Source organism: Notothenia rossii (assembly GCF_949606895.1).
Source record: "Notothenia rossii genome assembly, chromosome: 7".
NCBI lineage: Eukaryota > Metazoa > Chordata > Actinopteri > Perciformes > Nototheniidae > Notothenia > Notothenia rossii.
Genome location: NC_136905.1, coordinates 45,597,869 through 45,613,691, shown reverse-complemented (window position 1 = coordinate 45,613,691; position 15,823 = coordinate 45,597,869). Strand labels below are relative to the sequence as shown.

At 48.7% G+C, this 15,823-nt stretch overlaps 1 protein-coding gene across 1 annotated transcript in view; it reads left to right on the top strand.

Annotated features, from left to right (window-relative positions):
* The window catches only part of LOC307046561 (grainyhead-like protein 2 homolog), a 34,979-nt gene that overhangs the window by 17,557 nt on the left and 1,599 nt on the right, over positions 1–15,823 (top strand). The window contains exons 8-14 of the mRNA XM_079692972.1: positions 4,558–4,716; positions 4,791–4,848; positions 4,923–5,062; positions 14,935–14,972; positions 15,105–15,193; positions 15,304–15,389; positions 15,536–15,600. Of these exons, the coding sequence (XP_079549098.1) occupies positions 4,558–4,716; positions 4,791–4,848; positions 4,923–5,062; positions 14,935–14,972; positions 15,105–15,193; positions 15,304–15,389; positions 15,536–15,600 (635 nt within the window). The remainder of the gene's footprint in view (positions 1–4,557; positions 4,717–4,790; positions 4,849–4,922; positions 5,063–14,934; positions 14,973–15,104; positions 15,194–15,303; positions 15,390–15,535; positions 15,601–15,823) is intronic.

The window sequence follows — 15,823 nt, the reverse complement described above, 5'->3', positions numbered from 1 at the left end:
AACTGTATATTATCAGAATTAGAAATAATGTATTAGTCTCACAGTGGGGAAATGTAAAATTACTCTAGCCAACTAACTCAACTGTTTATACCAACAGCTTGTATATAAAAATCATTTAAAATACTAAAAAATAGTTTTTTCTTACATTAATTTAAAACCAAAATGTTTGTACATTCATAAAGATTTATCTGACTTGTATTGCATGTTTTTACTTCCACTTACGTATAAACAAATAGTCATCAATGTAATTCTAATATGTTGCAACTGTCACATAACCTAGTCTCTCTCTGTGATTGATAAAGTATTTGATATTATACTTACCATGTATGGATAGATGTTATGAATGAAAGTATGGATAACTCAATGTGTATTTTATTATATGGAATTGCTAAAATATTTAAGCAGATTTGTTGTTATGAAACATATTTTAATTAAGTTTGGTATATACACTTATTTCATAATAGTTGAGCTCAGCCACGGCGCCAGGATTTTAATTTTGGGTGGGCCAATGTAAACATTTTCACGTAGGCCTATAAGAAGCTTAAATATTATTTAAATGATTAAGCGGCACGCGGCAGTGAAATTAAATGTTATACTGCATGTTATTTTGTTTTGGTTCACAATACATTGATACATTTAGAAACAAAGAGCATACAACTGCAGAATATGGAATAATTACAGATTGTGTGTCTGTGTGGCTGTCCTTTTTAGCGGTTCTAGTGAAGTGAGGGGCCGTGCGTAAATGGCATTGGCTCTCTGACACAGCACTTTTCAGAGGCTGCAGATGTATCATTAGGCTACTTCCTTTTGATACTGCAGAGATTTCATGAGCTGAAGATACGTTTCATAATGAAGCAGCTGGGCAGCAGATACTGTTTCACACTCAGAAGCTTTGCTGATTTGGACATACGAATGATGTCCAGTAAAACGTTTAGGTGTTCCCGATTTTTCTCAATGATCTCTCCCTGTCGGCCCTCTGGGTTGAGTGGATGGAGGATGGTTCCATGGTCCATATATATATATATAGAGAGAGAGAAAAAAATATATATATATTCATTCCGCTGTGTCCTTCAGTTCATGTCCCTGTTGTTTCTTTCTTTCCAGTAGGCGCTTAACCTGGTGTAGCTCTGGGGTCAGGTTCTCTTCCGTCACTCCATAGAACTTGGCCATGGGTTGCAGACATTTATTGTCTAAGAAGGATGCATGTTTGGGGCTGAGTGCCGAGACTCCGGATAGGACACCACCGGCCTCGGTTGAGAAACGTCTTCTCATTTCAACCACAAGTCTGTCGATTACTGGGTAGAAACACTCTGTGCGCACCGCATCTAGGGATGTAACTGGTGTGCGTTCGATTTGGGCTTCCACAACAAACTCCTGTAGATGTCGAGGAGGCTGTGCCTGTCTCCTTTCGGGTGTCTCATTGTGATTTACATTGGCTTTGGTGCACCGGTCGCTTACTCCGTCCCGAATTAACCTCCATGGCTCCTCTGCGCGTCTGTCTGTCAGTGTCGCTATGAACAAATCAGCCAAGTCCATTGCGGAGGAAAGCTCAAGGCTGGGATATTGGAGCTGGTCAGACATGAACTTTGTGACATGGAAAAGATCCTCGAAAAAGCGTAAGAAACAAGACAAACTGCTCATCAATTAGTCCACTCACCGCTCTGGCCTCCGTTTTCCTCCGCGCATTGGGCTGAGACATGATCTCTGTAAATGTTGCCTTTACTGCAGGCAGTGATTTGCGGATAGCCACCAGCGCTGTATATTGACATGACCAGCGTGTTTCCGTTCTTAGGTTCAACTGGTTGTGAAGTTGGCTCAATTTCTCTCTGTTTCTTGATGAAAATATCATGGGCGACTGAGTTGGCAAAGAAGTTGTACAGCATTTGTACAGTTTCAAAAAAGTAGGCTGCTGCCTCAACGTTGCGGACCACATCAACCAACACGAGGTTTAATCTGTGTGCATGGCAGTGGATATACAAAGCATTTGGCACCTCCTTTTTAAACTTCTGCTGTACTCCGTTCTTGCATCCTGACATGACAGCAGCCCCATCGTAACACTGTCTAACACACATGTGGGGGTCGATGTTGCATTGGCTGAATGTCTGTTTGATGGTACTGAGGAGCGAGTCAGCGTCCAGGCCCTCTGTGCGTCTGAAGTGCAGGAATTCTTCACGCACTTGTTCTCCTTTTAGATAACTTACAATGATGGACAGTTGCTCGCTTTTACTGACATCTTTGGTTTCATCATCCATCAGAGCGAAACCTTCAGCTTCCCTAATTTCTGCACTTCGGACCATATCTGCCACTATCTGGAAAATCTCGTTTTGGATGTCTTGATGTGTGTATTTAGCATTTTGAGGATTGTCGTTCAGTGTCTTTGCTACAGTCACGTCAAATTCACCAATTAAGTGTAGCAGCTCTCGGAAGTTTCCCCTATTAACCGAGTTCTCCTCACCCTCCTGCTCCCGGTGACCTCGCTGTGCAATGCTTTGACTTGCAGTATAACGTAAGGACATCACCACGGCCTTCATGTACTCACGGTTTTCTTTCACTAGTTTTAAATGACCTGCATCAATCGTGTTTCTCAGTCTTGAGCCATCTTTCGTTGTCTGTTTTTAAATTCAGCCCATGCCTCCATGGCACTCCCGTTGTGTTTTTTGAAAGCTCCCGTTGCATTTTTCCAGTTTTTAACTCCATTGGTAAAGGCAGGCTCGGAATGGAATCGCTTCCCAGCACCCAAAAAAATTACGACAGGCAAAGCAAAACAATGTGTCATTTTCAACTGAATATTCGACCCAGCTGTATGTGTCAAACCAGGCCCCATTAAAAGACCGTTGCTGGCTTTCAATCTGTCTTAACGGATCATTTTTGGAAATTGGACGTTTTGGTCCATCTCCGGGTCCTTGGCTAATGTCGCTAGCAGCCTCAGGTCCTTGGCTGATGTCGCTAACGTTGGCGGCCTCCTGCTCCACATTTTCCTCATCTTCGCCACCTCTGGCCTCTCCAATCCCATCGGTTCCCCGCTGGGTGGCATCCTCTTCAGGTGGGTCGTGTGACTCTGGCACCTGTTCGACTTGTACCTCAATGCGAGGGCGTTTAAGAACAAATCTATCCATCCGAAATATACTAGTAATAATAATTAATCCTAGAAGTTCTGCTGTCTGTGCAATTTACTAGGCGCAAGTTTGGGGACTTTTCACTGTGAACGTGACGTTGCGTTGCTCTGATTGGCTGTAGGTTTATTCAAATTGCATTCAGAGGCATTTTGATCTGACCGCGGCCGCCCTGATATTATAACGCGAGAGAGTTTCCACACCTTTAGTGTATAAAACTCCCCCACTACTTAGAATATTCCTTGCACCCCTCTAGCATAAGCCCGAATGGTCTCAACCATATTGCATCAGTAACGTGCACTTGTTGTTACAGCAGGATCAATTTGTGTGTTGTGGACACCACCGGTAGATTTTCGCAATCCTTGTTCTCAACATGCTTACTTTAACATAATCTTTCATGGTGGGGCTAAGGTGGGGCTAAGCCATTTCTTTGTATGGCTGTAGCCTACCCCAGCCATACCCTGGCGCCGCCACTGCCATGGTCAGATTTCACGCACTGTCTGTAGTTTGTATTTCTCTCCATAGCTATTGCATGAGCTGCGCTGTATTCGTATTTACTGAGAGTATAGTCGATGTCTTTCCAATCCCTGTAACCATGGCGACTGAATGTATCTTCTCCGCCGGCCCCGCCTTTCTCACTAAAATGCCGGCACATTTGACAAAACACACTGTCCTTGCTAATGCTATACTCCAATAATGTGTACTTGTCATACCAGTGGGCAACGAAGCTCCTTTTTCTTTGTCCGAAAAGTGTCTGAGAGTACTTTATGAGCTTTGGCTGTGTAGCCGCCGGGTCATCTATGGCTGATAGGTCCGGCACTCGGATGCTATTTTCTGTTGTCCTTCCAACGGATGCTGCGTCCCGCAGAGGGACTGAGCTCAGCCGGAGCACAACATTAAACACACTCGTCTCTCTGAGGCGGCACCTGCTGTGAGGATGATGAGTGTGGTGGTTCCGGCACGGGCAACTCTGTTCTCCCTCTTTTAAAAACCTGAATATCGATTTTTGTGAAATCGTTAGCGAGTGCGGTATCTTTTTTGTGTCTGTCCTGTCCACTGTCCTCCTTCATCTGCGCCCGGCCGTGAGACGTTCCACAATGTGCTTGCTCCCGCGCTTCGACTATGAGTTCGGTCCAATTCACATTTTACGTTGCCTGATTACGTTAATTCATGTTGCTTTTAAAGGGAGACACATGTTTGCTCTTATTTTATTATTTTATTGTTAATTTTGATAATCAAAAATAAAAATGTTGGTAAACTATATTTTCTCACAGTCAGTTTTGATCAATGAATGGGTGGGCCCAGTGCCAGAGTGGGTGGGCCTAGGCCCATTAGGCCCACCCATAACGCCGCGGCTGGTTGAGCTGCACGGCAGTCTTTCCCTCTACAGATTGATCTCCAGAAGCTGACCTGTGTTCTACCTCTCTGCCCCCCTCCCCCCCAGGTGTTTATCTCAGTGAACTGTCTGAGCACAGACTTCTCATCGCAGAAAGGAGTGAAGGGCATGCCTCTGATCATACAGATGGACAGCTACAGCTACAGCAGCTGCAGCAGCAGGCCCATCCACAGGGCCTTCGCTCAGATCAAGGTTTTCTGTGACAAGGTGAGGTCACTGTGGACCCTTTATTGGAACTCCATGAGCATCCTCTCATGTTCTGTCCCTCATGCTTTTTGCAGGGCGCTGAGAGGAAGCTTCGTGATGAAGAGAAGAAACAGCTCAGGAAGAAGATGAAGGGTACAAACATTTGGTACTCTGTAATTTGAATGGTTGCCTGGCAACAGATGCAAGTTCACACTCTGTCTGAATAGGGAAAAATGGCAGCTCAGGGCAGACCCCCCCCTTCCAGAGGGCGGACAGCACGCTGTTTAAAGCCTTGCTGGACCTGGATTCCCAGCCTGTGCTCTTCATTCCTGACGTGCTCTTTGGAAACCTGCAGAGAGCTGGACAGGTGAGACACACACACACACACACACACACACACACACACGCACGCACGCCGGCACAGAAACAAATATAGTGCTTTCTTAAGACAATATCTACAGCTCTGGAAAAAATGAAGAGACCACTGCAGCATTATCAGTTGCTGTTTTGTTTTATTTATAGGTATGTCTTTGAGTAAAATTTGTGTTTTGTTTTTTTTGCTCTATAGTCCTTCACATTGCTTTTGGAGGACTTCATGCCACTTCTGATGCAAAAATTAAAAAAGCAATACACATGCTGCAGCTGCCCAGCTGCTCACTGTTTGTAAAAGTAAATAAATAGTATTTTCATTTCCATAATGTAGCTACTTTCTATAAACAATACTAACATCCCTGTGCTCCTCCAAGTCTGGGGGTCCGGGACTGTGAGGACAGCGCGAGGACACAGACAGGGAGGCTGCTTCACTTCATAAAAGGAAATGGTGGTCAATATTAACAACACATGAGCTAAAACGCTTAATAACCTCCATTACGTGTTAGAGAAAGAACATAAGACAGTTTGACAAAGATGAGGCTGTTAAACGGGCAGCGAATCCACTGTGCGTAGAAAGAGAGAGAGACGCTGAGCTGCACCGTGCAGCGAACAGCTGATACGGAGCATAGAGAGAGAGCTGCGGTCCGCGGGGCGCTCCGCCCCGCCCCGTCTAACTGTACAGAAAGCGGCGAGATGCATTTCCTTAGGAATCGACAAGCAGAACCGAAACTAACATTTCTAAACGAACAATGGCGGACACGTAAAATTTGCGAATGAATTCTGCCTTTTGTAAACTGAATTTATCAATAATTTGTCAATAAATCAGGGCGAAAAACGTCACTTGTCCGCCGGACAAATCAATTGAAAGATCTACTTGTCGGATATTGTGAATAACGCGTCCCGGACAGTGGGACGTGTACTTTTTCGCACACTTCTTCTGGTCTTTTGCAAACTGCAGCCTGGCTCTTCTTTGCTTCTCATTGATGAAGGGCTTGTTTCTAGCTCTGTGAGACTTCAGCCTGCTTCGATCCGTCCTCGCTGTGCACTTCTCCCCAGCTGGCGTTGGCCATTCTGTTTGTAGGTCACTTGATGTCATCCTACGGTTGTTGAGTGACATTCGAAAGAGTCAGCGCTCATTATGGTCAATAGAGAGTTGTTTTCGCCCTCTGCAGGTCTGTAGCATTGTTGTCCCCAATGTCTGCTGCTTGACCTTGTTCTTATGAACCGCTGTCTTTGAATTTTCAAGGATGGAAGCAACCTAACGCTAACTGTATCCCTCTGCCAGTAAAACCAGAATTGAACCCTTCTTTTTCCTCACTCAAAACGATAGTTACGGCTGTAACTACGGTTCTATGAGTCCCGGATGACCGGCAGAGGCGGTGCTTTTAGCACTGGATATGTCCATCGCACGCATGCGCAGTTCGAGTACCAATAACAACAAAGTCGCCTGTGACCCACGTGACTACGGCTATATAGGCCGGCGTCATTAGTGGATAGGTTCCCAGAATCTTCTCGCAAGCACACAAGAATTCTGAGTGACCGGAAACTCTGGCGGTCATCCGGGACTCATCGAACCGTAGTTACAGCCGTAACTATCGTTCTATTTCGTCCCTACTGACCGCCAGAGGCGGTGCTTTTAGCACTGGATGACTATACCAACCATGTCATGAAGAATCCGAACACTTGCTTACCTAGCTGGAAGCAGCGGAGCTCGGTAACAGGACGACGCCCACAGGATGGGGAGTGGCGACATTGACCCGGTAGAACCTGGAGAATGTGCCAGACGATGCCCACGACGCCGCAGCGCAGATGGTCTCCAGGGACACCCCTCTCAGGGCAGCCCAAGATGTTGAGATGCTCCTTGTAGAGCAGGGGTGGGGAACCTTTTTCCTCTCAAGGGCCATTTCAATTTTTTCAACATCCTCCGAGGGCCGTACAAATTATTGACCTCTGCTTAAAAATACTAAAATCATAGGCTATTCATTTGGCCTTTCTTTCATGCTGTGCAAAGAAAAAGCAACCTCTTAATCCAGATATCTTACCATGACTCGCATGCATTCACGTGCGCGGTTGTGGCATTACCACCAAAACGGAAAGATATGGACACAAGATGTGTGCAAATGTATTTAGTTTCATGTGGACATGATTTAAGTGGTGGGGGGACCTAACCTCCTCTAGGGGGGGTCCATCCTCCTCCGGGAAGATTTTTTTTACTGTAACCGATACTTTGAGAGCAACATTAAGAGATCTATGGATACATCTCTCAACACCCATATTTTCTTTATGGATATCTTACAAATCACTCTCCTTTTAAACTGTATTCTTGTTTATTAATAACAACTTTTTTTTACTATCATATAATATTTTATACCTGTTTACTTTATTCTCTTATTTTGTTATAACTATAATGACCATATAAAGATGTGCCTTTACCTCACTGGTTAGAGAAAAAGCTTCTTATATTTGTTAGCATAGCTAGCTAACCAGATGCTAATAACAAGAAAGTTATTGACTGTATGATCAGTCTGACAGATGAACAGATCGCCACTGGGCTTACAACTAAAGACACAGCCACGCAGAAACTGCGGCATGTGTACAGCTCATTATGGGAGCACAAACTGCAATTTGTGAAGTGTTGGAGCAGCGTTCTGGTGCTCTCCATCAGAACTGCACCCCTGTCAGACGAGACATATACCACGTGATGACACGTTAGGCTCGTCTTGTGTTCAAGGACCCTGACCTTGGCCAGGAAAAACAGGCACTCGCTTGTTTAATTTTTTTTGCGGTCTAGATTTCTTTAATTTTTTTCTTTTTTGCGTGTGTTTATAAATTACCTCGAGGGCCGTACCAAATGGTCTCGCGGGCCGTATACGGCCAGGAGGCCGGAGGTTCCCCATCCCTGTTGTAGAGTGACATCTCACCCCTGATGGCGGGGGGCGGCCACTGGCCCCATAGGCATGTGAGATTGTATCCACAACCCAGTGGGACAGCCGCTGTTTGGAGAGAGCACAGCCCCTTCTCGTGCCGCCATGGCAGATGAAGAGCTGCTCTGACTGTCGTATATGGGCCGTAGCACCAATATACGCCTCTAGGGCATACACAGGGCACAGCAACTCAGGTGTGCCGTTCTCCTGTGGGATGTTAAAGCGCGCCAGCTGGATAGGCCAATTGGAGTGGGCTAGTGGAAGCACTTTGGGCAGGAACGCCACATTCGGCCAGAGGGCAACACCCGAGCCATCGGAGTTCCACCTCAGGCATATATCGCTCACGGAGAGGGCATGTAGCTCTCCAACACGTTTCCCTGAGGTCATGGCAAGGAGAAATGCTGCCTTCAGGGACAGCCACTTAAGCTCCACCTGGGCAAGGGGCTCGAAGGGAGGAGATGACAGGGCATCCAGCACTAGGGGCAAGTCCCAAGCCGGAGCCCTCGGGGTGCTAGGGGGACGCTGCCGTAAAGCCCCTCTCAGGAAGAGGGACAATAACCTGTGGCGCCCCACTGTGGCGCCGTCGACTCCCACATGTCGGGCAGATATAGCAGCCATATAGACCTTCAAGGTGGAGTGAGAAAGACCACTATCTAGAAGGGACTGCAGAAACTCAAAAATTGTGGCCACCACACCAGTGGGAGAAGAGCTTCCATTTGTACTCGTACTGTACTCGAGTGGATGGTGCTCTGGCATTCAGGATAGTTTCCCTGACAGATGCCGTTAAAACGCTCAACAGTGGGTTTGGCCCCTCAGAGGCCAGGCCCAGAGCTGAAGGCGGTGAGGGTCGGATGCCAGATCTGACCCCCAAGCTGTGACAGAAGGTCCTTCCTGTCGGGGAGACGCCATGGTGGGCTGTAGCAGAGACTGCGCAGCAGTGGTAACCAGACTCTCCCCGGCCAGCGCGGGGCAACCAGAAGGAGCCTGTGCCCCTGAGTAACAACCCTGTAAAGCGTCTGCAATATCAGAGGCAGTGGCGGGAAGGCATACAGGAGACTGTCTGGCCAGTCGTGCGCCAGAGCATCCTGCCCCATCGGGCCGGTCACCTCCTTCCAGGAGAACCAGAGGGGGCAGTGCCTCGATTCTTCCGAGGCGAAGAGGTCCACCTCGGCCTTGCCAAAAAGGTTCCAAATTTTCTCCACCACCTCTGGATGAAGCCTCCACTCCCCTGATGGGGGTTTGTGCCGAGAGAGGAAATCCGCAACCTGATTTCGGTCTCCTGGTAAAAAGGCTGCCCGCAGACTGGTCAAGCGGGGAGACGCCCAAGACAAGAGGTTCTGTGAAAGCCGGAGCAGCTGCACGGACCTGGTGCCTCCTTGGTGGTTAATATGGGCAACGGCGGACATGTTGTCCGATCGAACAAGCATATGCCTGCCCGCCAATTGGGGTAAAAAGTGCTTGAGTGCGAGCAGCACAGCCCGAAGCTCTAGCACATTGATATGGTGCGCCCCCTCCTGGATGGACCACTGACCCTGAGCAGTTCTGCCCTGCCACACTGCACCCCACCCAGAGAGACATGCATCCACAGTGTCAGTCTCCCGGCGGGATGGGATGACGCCCATTGGCGCACCCATCAGAAGATAGGCCCTGTCCCCCCAGCATGACAGAGAGCGGAGACACCGCTGTGACACCCTGACTCTCCTGTGCCTGTGCCACTTGGCATCCAAGTGGAGGCTGTTCAGCCACATCTGTATGGGGCGCAAAGACAGCAGGCCTAAGGGCACAACGGCTGAGGCATGCCGACAGTGTGCCCAGGAGCCGGAGGAACTGGATGTAATGTACCATCTTGCCCAGCCTGAAGGTGGGAAGAAGGTGGGAAATGTCGTCCACACGAGGAGGTGCCAGATAGGCCCTCATGGCGACCGAGTCTAGGACCATCCCCAGGTAAATAACCTGTTGGGCAGGTTCCAGACAACTCTTCTCGATGTTCACTCTCAGGCCCAACCGGGCTACGTGAGACAAGAGGCGCGCCGTATCCTGGGCCACTTGAGGCCGGGATGGCGCGCAGACCAGCCAGTCGTCTAGATACGCAGCACCTTCACGCCCTGCTCTTGCAGGGGTGCGAGAGCTGCCGCCACGACCCTGGTGAACACCCTCGGAGAGAGGGAGAGACCAAAGGGAAGCACCCGGAACTGATAGTGTTGGCCCCGAAAGGCGAACCTCAGGAACTTCCGGTGATGGGGTGCAATCGGCACGTGGAAGTAGGCGTCCCTCAAGTCCACGGTTGCGAACCACTCCCCCTGTGTGACAACACGAAGGGTGTCTGTTGTGGTCAGCATATGAAAGGGCAGCACCTTCAGGAATCTGTTGAGTCCCCTGAGGTCCAGCACTGGACGGAATCCGCCGACTTTCTTGGTCACAAGAAAGTACGCCGAGTAGAACCCCCACGGACTGAAACAGAGGGTCTACTGGCTCGATTGCGCCCTTGGCCAAGAGGACGGATAACTCTTAGGCCAGAGCTAAGGCCTTCACCGGGTCGCTGACAACTGTCATTCTGACCCGGTTGAAGGCTAGGGGCCGGCGTCGGAAATGCAATTCGTATCCCCGGGTTAGGATGGAAACTACCCAGGGGTCGGAAGTACAGGCAGCCCAGTAACTGAGCTGCTGCTGGAAGCAGCCGACGACCGGCCCCGGGGCTTCAGGGCCTCGACCCCCGGCCTCTGGAGCCCCTTGGGGGGCGCCGGTAAGGCGCTGAGGTAAGAGGCTGCCTAGAAGGCCGGCAATCGGGGGCCCGAAAGCCACTGGGAGGCTGTTGAGTGGGCCGCTGGGACCACCGCGAACCACCACCATCAGCTGTTGGCTGAGTGCGCCTGCTAGAGGGGCCGCTGGGCCTGCTGGGAGTGGGCACAGGCCCATGAAGACCCGAGAGCTGCTGCCTGGTCTGCCTAGCTTGGGCAACCCGCTCCAGTGCCTCCAGGGCAGCTGCCCCAAACAGTTCCCCTGGCTCGACTGGCACGCTACGGAGGACTCTCCTACATGTCTCCGTTAGAGGAGACTGCGCCAGCCACACCTGGCGACGAGTCTGCACCAGAAAGGACATAACTCACCCCACTTCCCTAGTCATTAACGCAAAGGCCTGTAGTGATGCATCACTGAGGCCCAGCTAAGGAGGCTCAGCCGGAGCCTGCTGCAGAGAGGTGGAGACGGCCAGCATTAAATGGGAGAGGGAGTTCCCGATACGACCCATGCGTGACGCTGCGTCGTAGGCGCTACAGAGCAGTTCGTCTGTGACCTTGCACTGAGGCCGAGGGCACCTGGCATCAGGCCTTAGAGCCTCATCAGGAGCCAGAATCAGGGAGGCGATGGTGGGCTCAATGGGTGGAATGCGACCCAGCCCCACTCTCGCCGAATCCTGCATGGCAGCCAAGGTCCGGGCATCAGAGCCGGAGTGGGAGAGGTTCCTTGGTGTCACTCCAGTATGCATGGAGCTCCCTCAGGTACTCCTCTGAAGGAGGAACAGTGAGGGGGACAGTGGCAGGGCTACGCCTGAAAAAGGCGCTAGCCTGAGCCGGATCGGCCTGCGGAACCGGAAGCTGTAAGCGTGCCAGGGCCGCACAAATAATGGCCGCCATAGAGGCGTCCTCCTCCTGCAGAGAACCCTGAGCAGAGGAGTGGGAAGCCTCCTCGGGAGTGAGCAGGGCCTCGTCCTCCACCTCTTCGTTGAAGAGGTTAGCCGAAGCCGTTAGAGACATGACGTCGTCATGTGAAGGTGCGACAACCGAAGGGGGGCCGGGCGGCAAGCTAGCCGCCCCTATACCGGCCCCTGGCTGAAAGGCCAAGAAGAGCGTCTTCATCGTGCCCATGTCGGCAGCTAATTGATCCACCTTAGAGGACAGCCTATTTCTAGACCTCCTGTTGGGGGGTGACCCCCTAGCCGCCGTTCCCCCGCGTCGCCGGGAACGGCTCAACTGCTCTGGGGGGAAATGTGACGAGGAGAGGTGTTCGTTGGCTGCCGCCAAATGCTCCACCTCTGCAACTCAAGCTACTCTGAGCGCCCGAGGCATACAGCTACAGTTCATGCAGGCGTCCTGCGTGAGACCCTCCCTCAATTGCTCAAGACCAAGGCAAGAGGGGCAGCGGTCATGGCCGTCCTCGGGCTCAAGAGGAGCCATACAGGCACTACATGAATGAGCCATTATGTAGGTGGCCAGATGCAAGGCAACCGGGAGCGGGTGCGAGGACACAGCCTTCACCAGCTACCTGCTGAACGGGAGAGTAGAGCAATGCTCCTACTCGCCGAACACGACAAGGGATGTAAATGTCCTACACCCAAGTTACCAGCAAAGGGAGTGGGAGCGAGAGCACTGCCTTCACCTAGCTGAATAAAAGAAAAACAAAAAGAAAAGAAGCTCCACAGGACGGCTTAGCCGGTGGTTGCTGCGAGCCCCGCTACTGCTAAGTAGCTAACCGAGGAAACAGAGCTAAACTGTTAACTCCAAATTGCTAATAATAGCTCGGCAGAACAAAATAGCACAACAAGTGCAACTCCTGGGAGAGGGAGCGGAACCGCTGCCATCACCAAGAAAAAAAGTTAAGCAAAATAGTAAACAAAATAGCACGGGTAATCCCGGCGTCAGCCAACGCTGCGCGCCAGGGCACGGTCAGGCTGAGCGATGCTACTGCTAACTAATTAACAAGGAAACACAGCTAAAGCTGGAAACCCAAATGCTAATAATAGCTTGGTACAACGCCACGGTCAGCAGAGATACAAAATAGCACAGCAAGGCAACTCCTGGAAGAGGGAGCGGAAACGCTGCCGTCACCAAAAAAGTTAAAGCCAAGTAGTAAGCAAGACAGAAATCAGGACAGCTTGGCTGGGAGAGGGAGCGGAAACACTGCCATCACCGACCAAGCCGACACCAACATGTCCGTCGAAGTTTTCCGCGTAGCGTAGTTTTCCCACAGCTCCTGGGGGACGGGTAACCCGTAGCCCCGACTGGAATAGTCGCGAAACTGCACTCAGCCGGCTGTAAGCGGGGAAATCCTTAGATCCAACGTTCCAACGAACGTCTGTAGATTACAAAAATGCAACCACGGTACTCTCGCGAAGCGAGAAGATGAAAAGGAACCGATCCACTAATGACGCCGGCCTATATAGCCGTAGTCACGTGGGTCACAGGTGACTTTGTTGTTATTGGTACTCGAACTGCGCATGCGTGCGATGGACATATCCAGTGCTAAAAGCACCGCCTCTGGCGGTCAGTAGGGATGAAATAGAACGTTTCTTTTCAACTCTTTAGGCATGGTCAATCGTTTGAGGTAGCACTACTGTTTTTGCCATCCAGCTGATCCTATGGCAAAAGGATAGGGATGACCACAGCAGTGTTTTTTATACTTTTCCTCTTTAATTCAGTACCTCATTATGAGGTGTGCTTGTGTTGGAATTCAACAGACACTTTTCTGGAATGGCTGCCATACATTTGGAGATGCTGATTTAAAAAAAATTCGGAGTGGTCTCTTTTTTCCAGAGCTGTATGTCTGCACAGTCATTGGGCCACTATTGGTGTTCAGAATGAATATGCAGCTTAAGGAAAAACTAAAATGTTCCCATCTTACTAACAACTCAAAATGTACAAATAAACATTTCTGAGATTAAAAAATAAATAATCATTTATAAATACAGCCACCCTTTTCTTCAATAACAATCACAAGCAATGTTTCCGCCAGGGGGGCTTCTTGCCGTAATTTGACAGCCTTATTCAGCTCGGAACACCCTGAACTCGAGCTGAATAACGTTTACTCGCCCTAGCTCAGGCGAGGAAGGGTTTAAGTCAGAGAGGAAGGGTTAAGGTCAGGTAAGGAAGGGTTTAAGTCAGGTGAGGAAGGGTTTAGGTCAGGCGAGGAAGGGTTTAGGTCAGGCGAGGAAGGGTTTAGGTCAGGCGAGGAAGGGGACCATGTCACCTTTCTTTCATCTTTAAGGCCTTTACTGGGTAGTGTACTTTGATGCATGCGATGGAGCATTATCCTTCATAAAATCATGGTCTTTCTGAAAGATGCAGACCTTTTCGTGTTCCACTGATGGAAGAAAGTGTCTTCTAAAAACTGGCAGTAGGTTCAGGAGTTGATTTTGAGTCCATCTTCAACCTGAAAAGGTCCAACTAGCTCATCTTTAATAATATCAGCCCATACCAGATCCCCACCTCCAACTTGTTGGTGTCGAAGTGGAGCTGTGTGTATAATTCTGCACACCTTGATATAGAGTGTTGAGTGTTGACCTCCATAGACCACACCCTCCCTCATTACACAAATACACATCAGCTCATATGCTTGAATCCAATATGAATTGAAGTTCGTACAGCTTGGAGCTGGACAATTTGCATGACAAAATACTCACTTAGCTAATACTTGTCACAGAGTGTACACACAGACAGACAGACAGACAGACAGACAGACAGACAGACAGACAGACAGACAGACAGACAGACAGACAGACAGACAGACAGACAGACAGACAGAGCACACTGGGAGAAAGAGGGTGAAAAGAGGTGTATGAGATAAATAAAGAGCTTTTTGAACTGGACTCTTTAAAGCAGAGACACTACATACTGATATACACCTGAACATCAGCAGGAGAGGACTCTTTAAAGTAGAGACACTACATACTTATATACACCTGAACATCAGCAGGAGAGGAATCTTTAAAGTAGAGACGCTACATACTGATATACACCTGAACATCAGCAGGAGAGGACTCTTTAAAGCAGAGACACTACATACTGATACAAACCTGAACATCAGCAGGAGAGGACTCTTTAAAGTAGAGACGTTACATACTGATATACACCTGAAAATCAGCTGGAGAGGACTCTTTAAAGTAGAGACACTACACACTGATTTACACCTGAACATCAGCAGAACATTTCCTCTTTAACTCCATTTGCAGGTGTTCGCTTTTAACAGTGAAGAGGCGAACAGAGATCGGTAAGAATCATATCTACTGTTATTTTCACACTTCTGGTTTGAAGATCTTTTGGATTTGCATGAATTTGGGATTGTTTACAATTGTCCATATGAGGCCTCAAATAAAGTGTGCGTGCCCGCGTGTGTGTTTAGTACTCCCATGAAGAGAATGGCATGTGTTGCTGAGGAGGATATCTGTGTGCCTCAGCCTAAGAAACCCAAAGTGGATCTGCAAAGGAGAGGTGTGTAAATGTCCCTCTTTTCTCATTACAGGATTTTGGTCTCATACCTTTTTTTTTTTTGTCTGAATGAAAAAGTTATTATGCTTTCTCCATTCATTACTCATTACCAGTCCTGCTGTACGTGAGGAAGGAGTGTGATGAAGTGTTTGATGCCTTAATGCTGCGCTCCCCAACCCTTAACGCACTGACAGAGGCCGTGAGTATTAGCAAAATATTGTTCTGCTGCTTTAGTCTGAATAATGGAACATAGCTACATCCATTTTGCCCCAGATCATCAATACAATTCTTTTTAAGATGGTAATAAACATGTAGGGCCTCATAGTGTTTTTTAATGTCTCTCAGATCTCAGAGAAATACGCACTACCAATACACAAGAAGGCCAGAGTTTACCAGAAAAGCAAAAAAGGGTGAGTGAGCTAAATGCTAACACGAGCATTTGGAAGTTATACGGTTTAACGTGTTCTCCATATTTGCTTTCTTTGTTAGCTAACATTTGCTGAGTAGCACTAAATACAAAGGTAGCTGAGGATGATGGGATGTTGTGAGTTTTGAGGTTATAATGCATAGGTGGATATTATACTTAAAAGACAGGATAAGTAAAATAAGTAGTACAACAGTGTAAATATACTC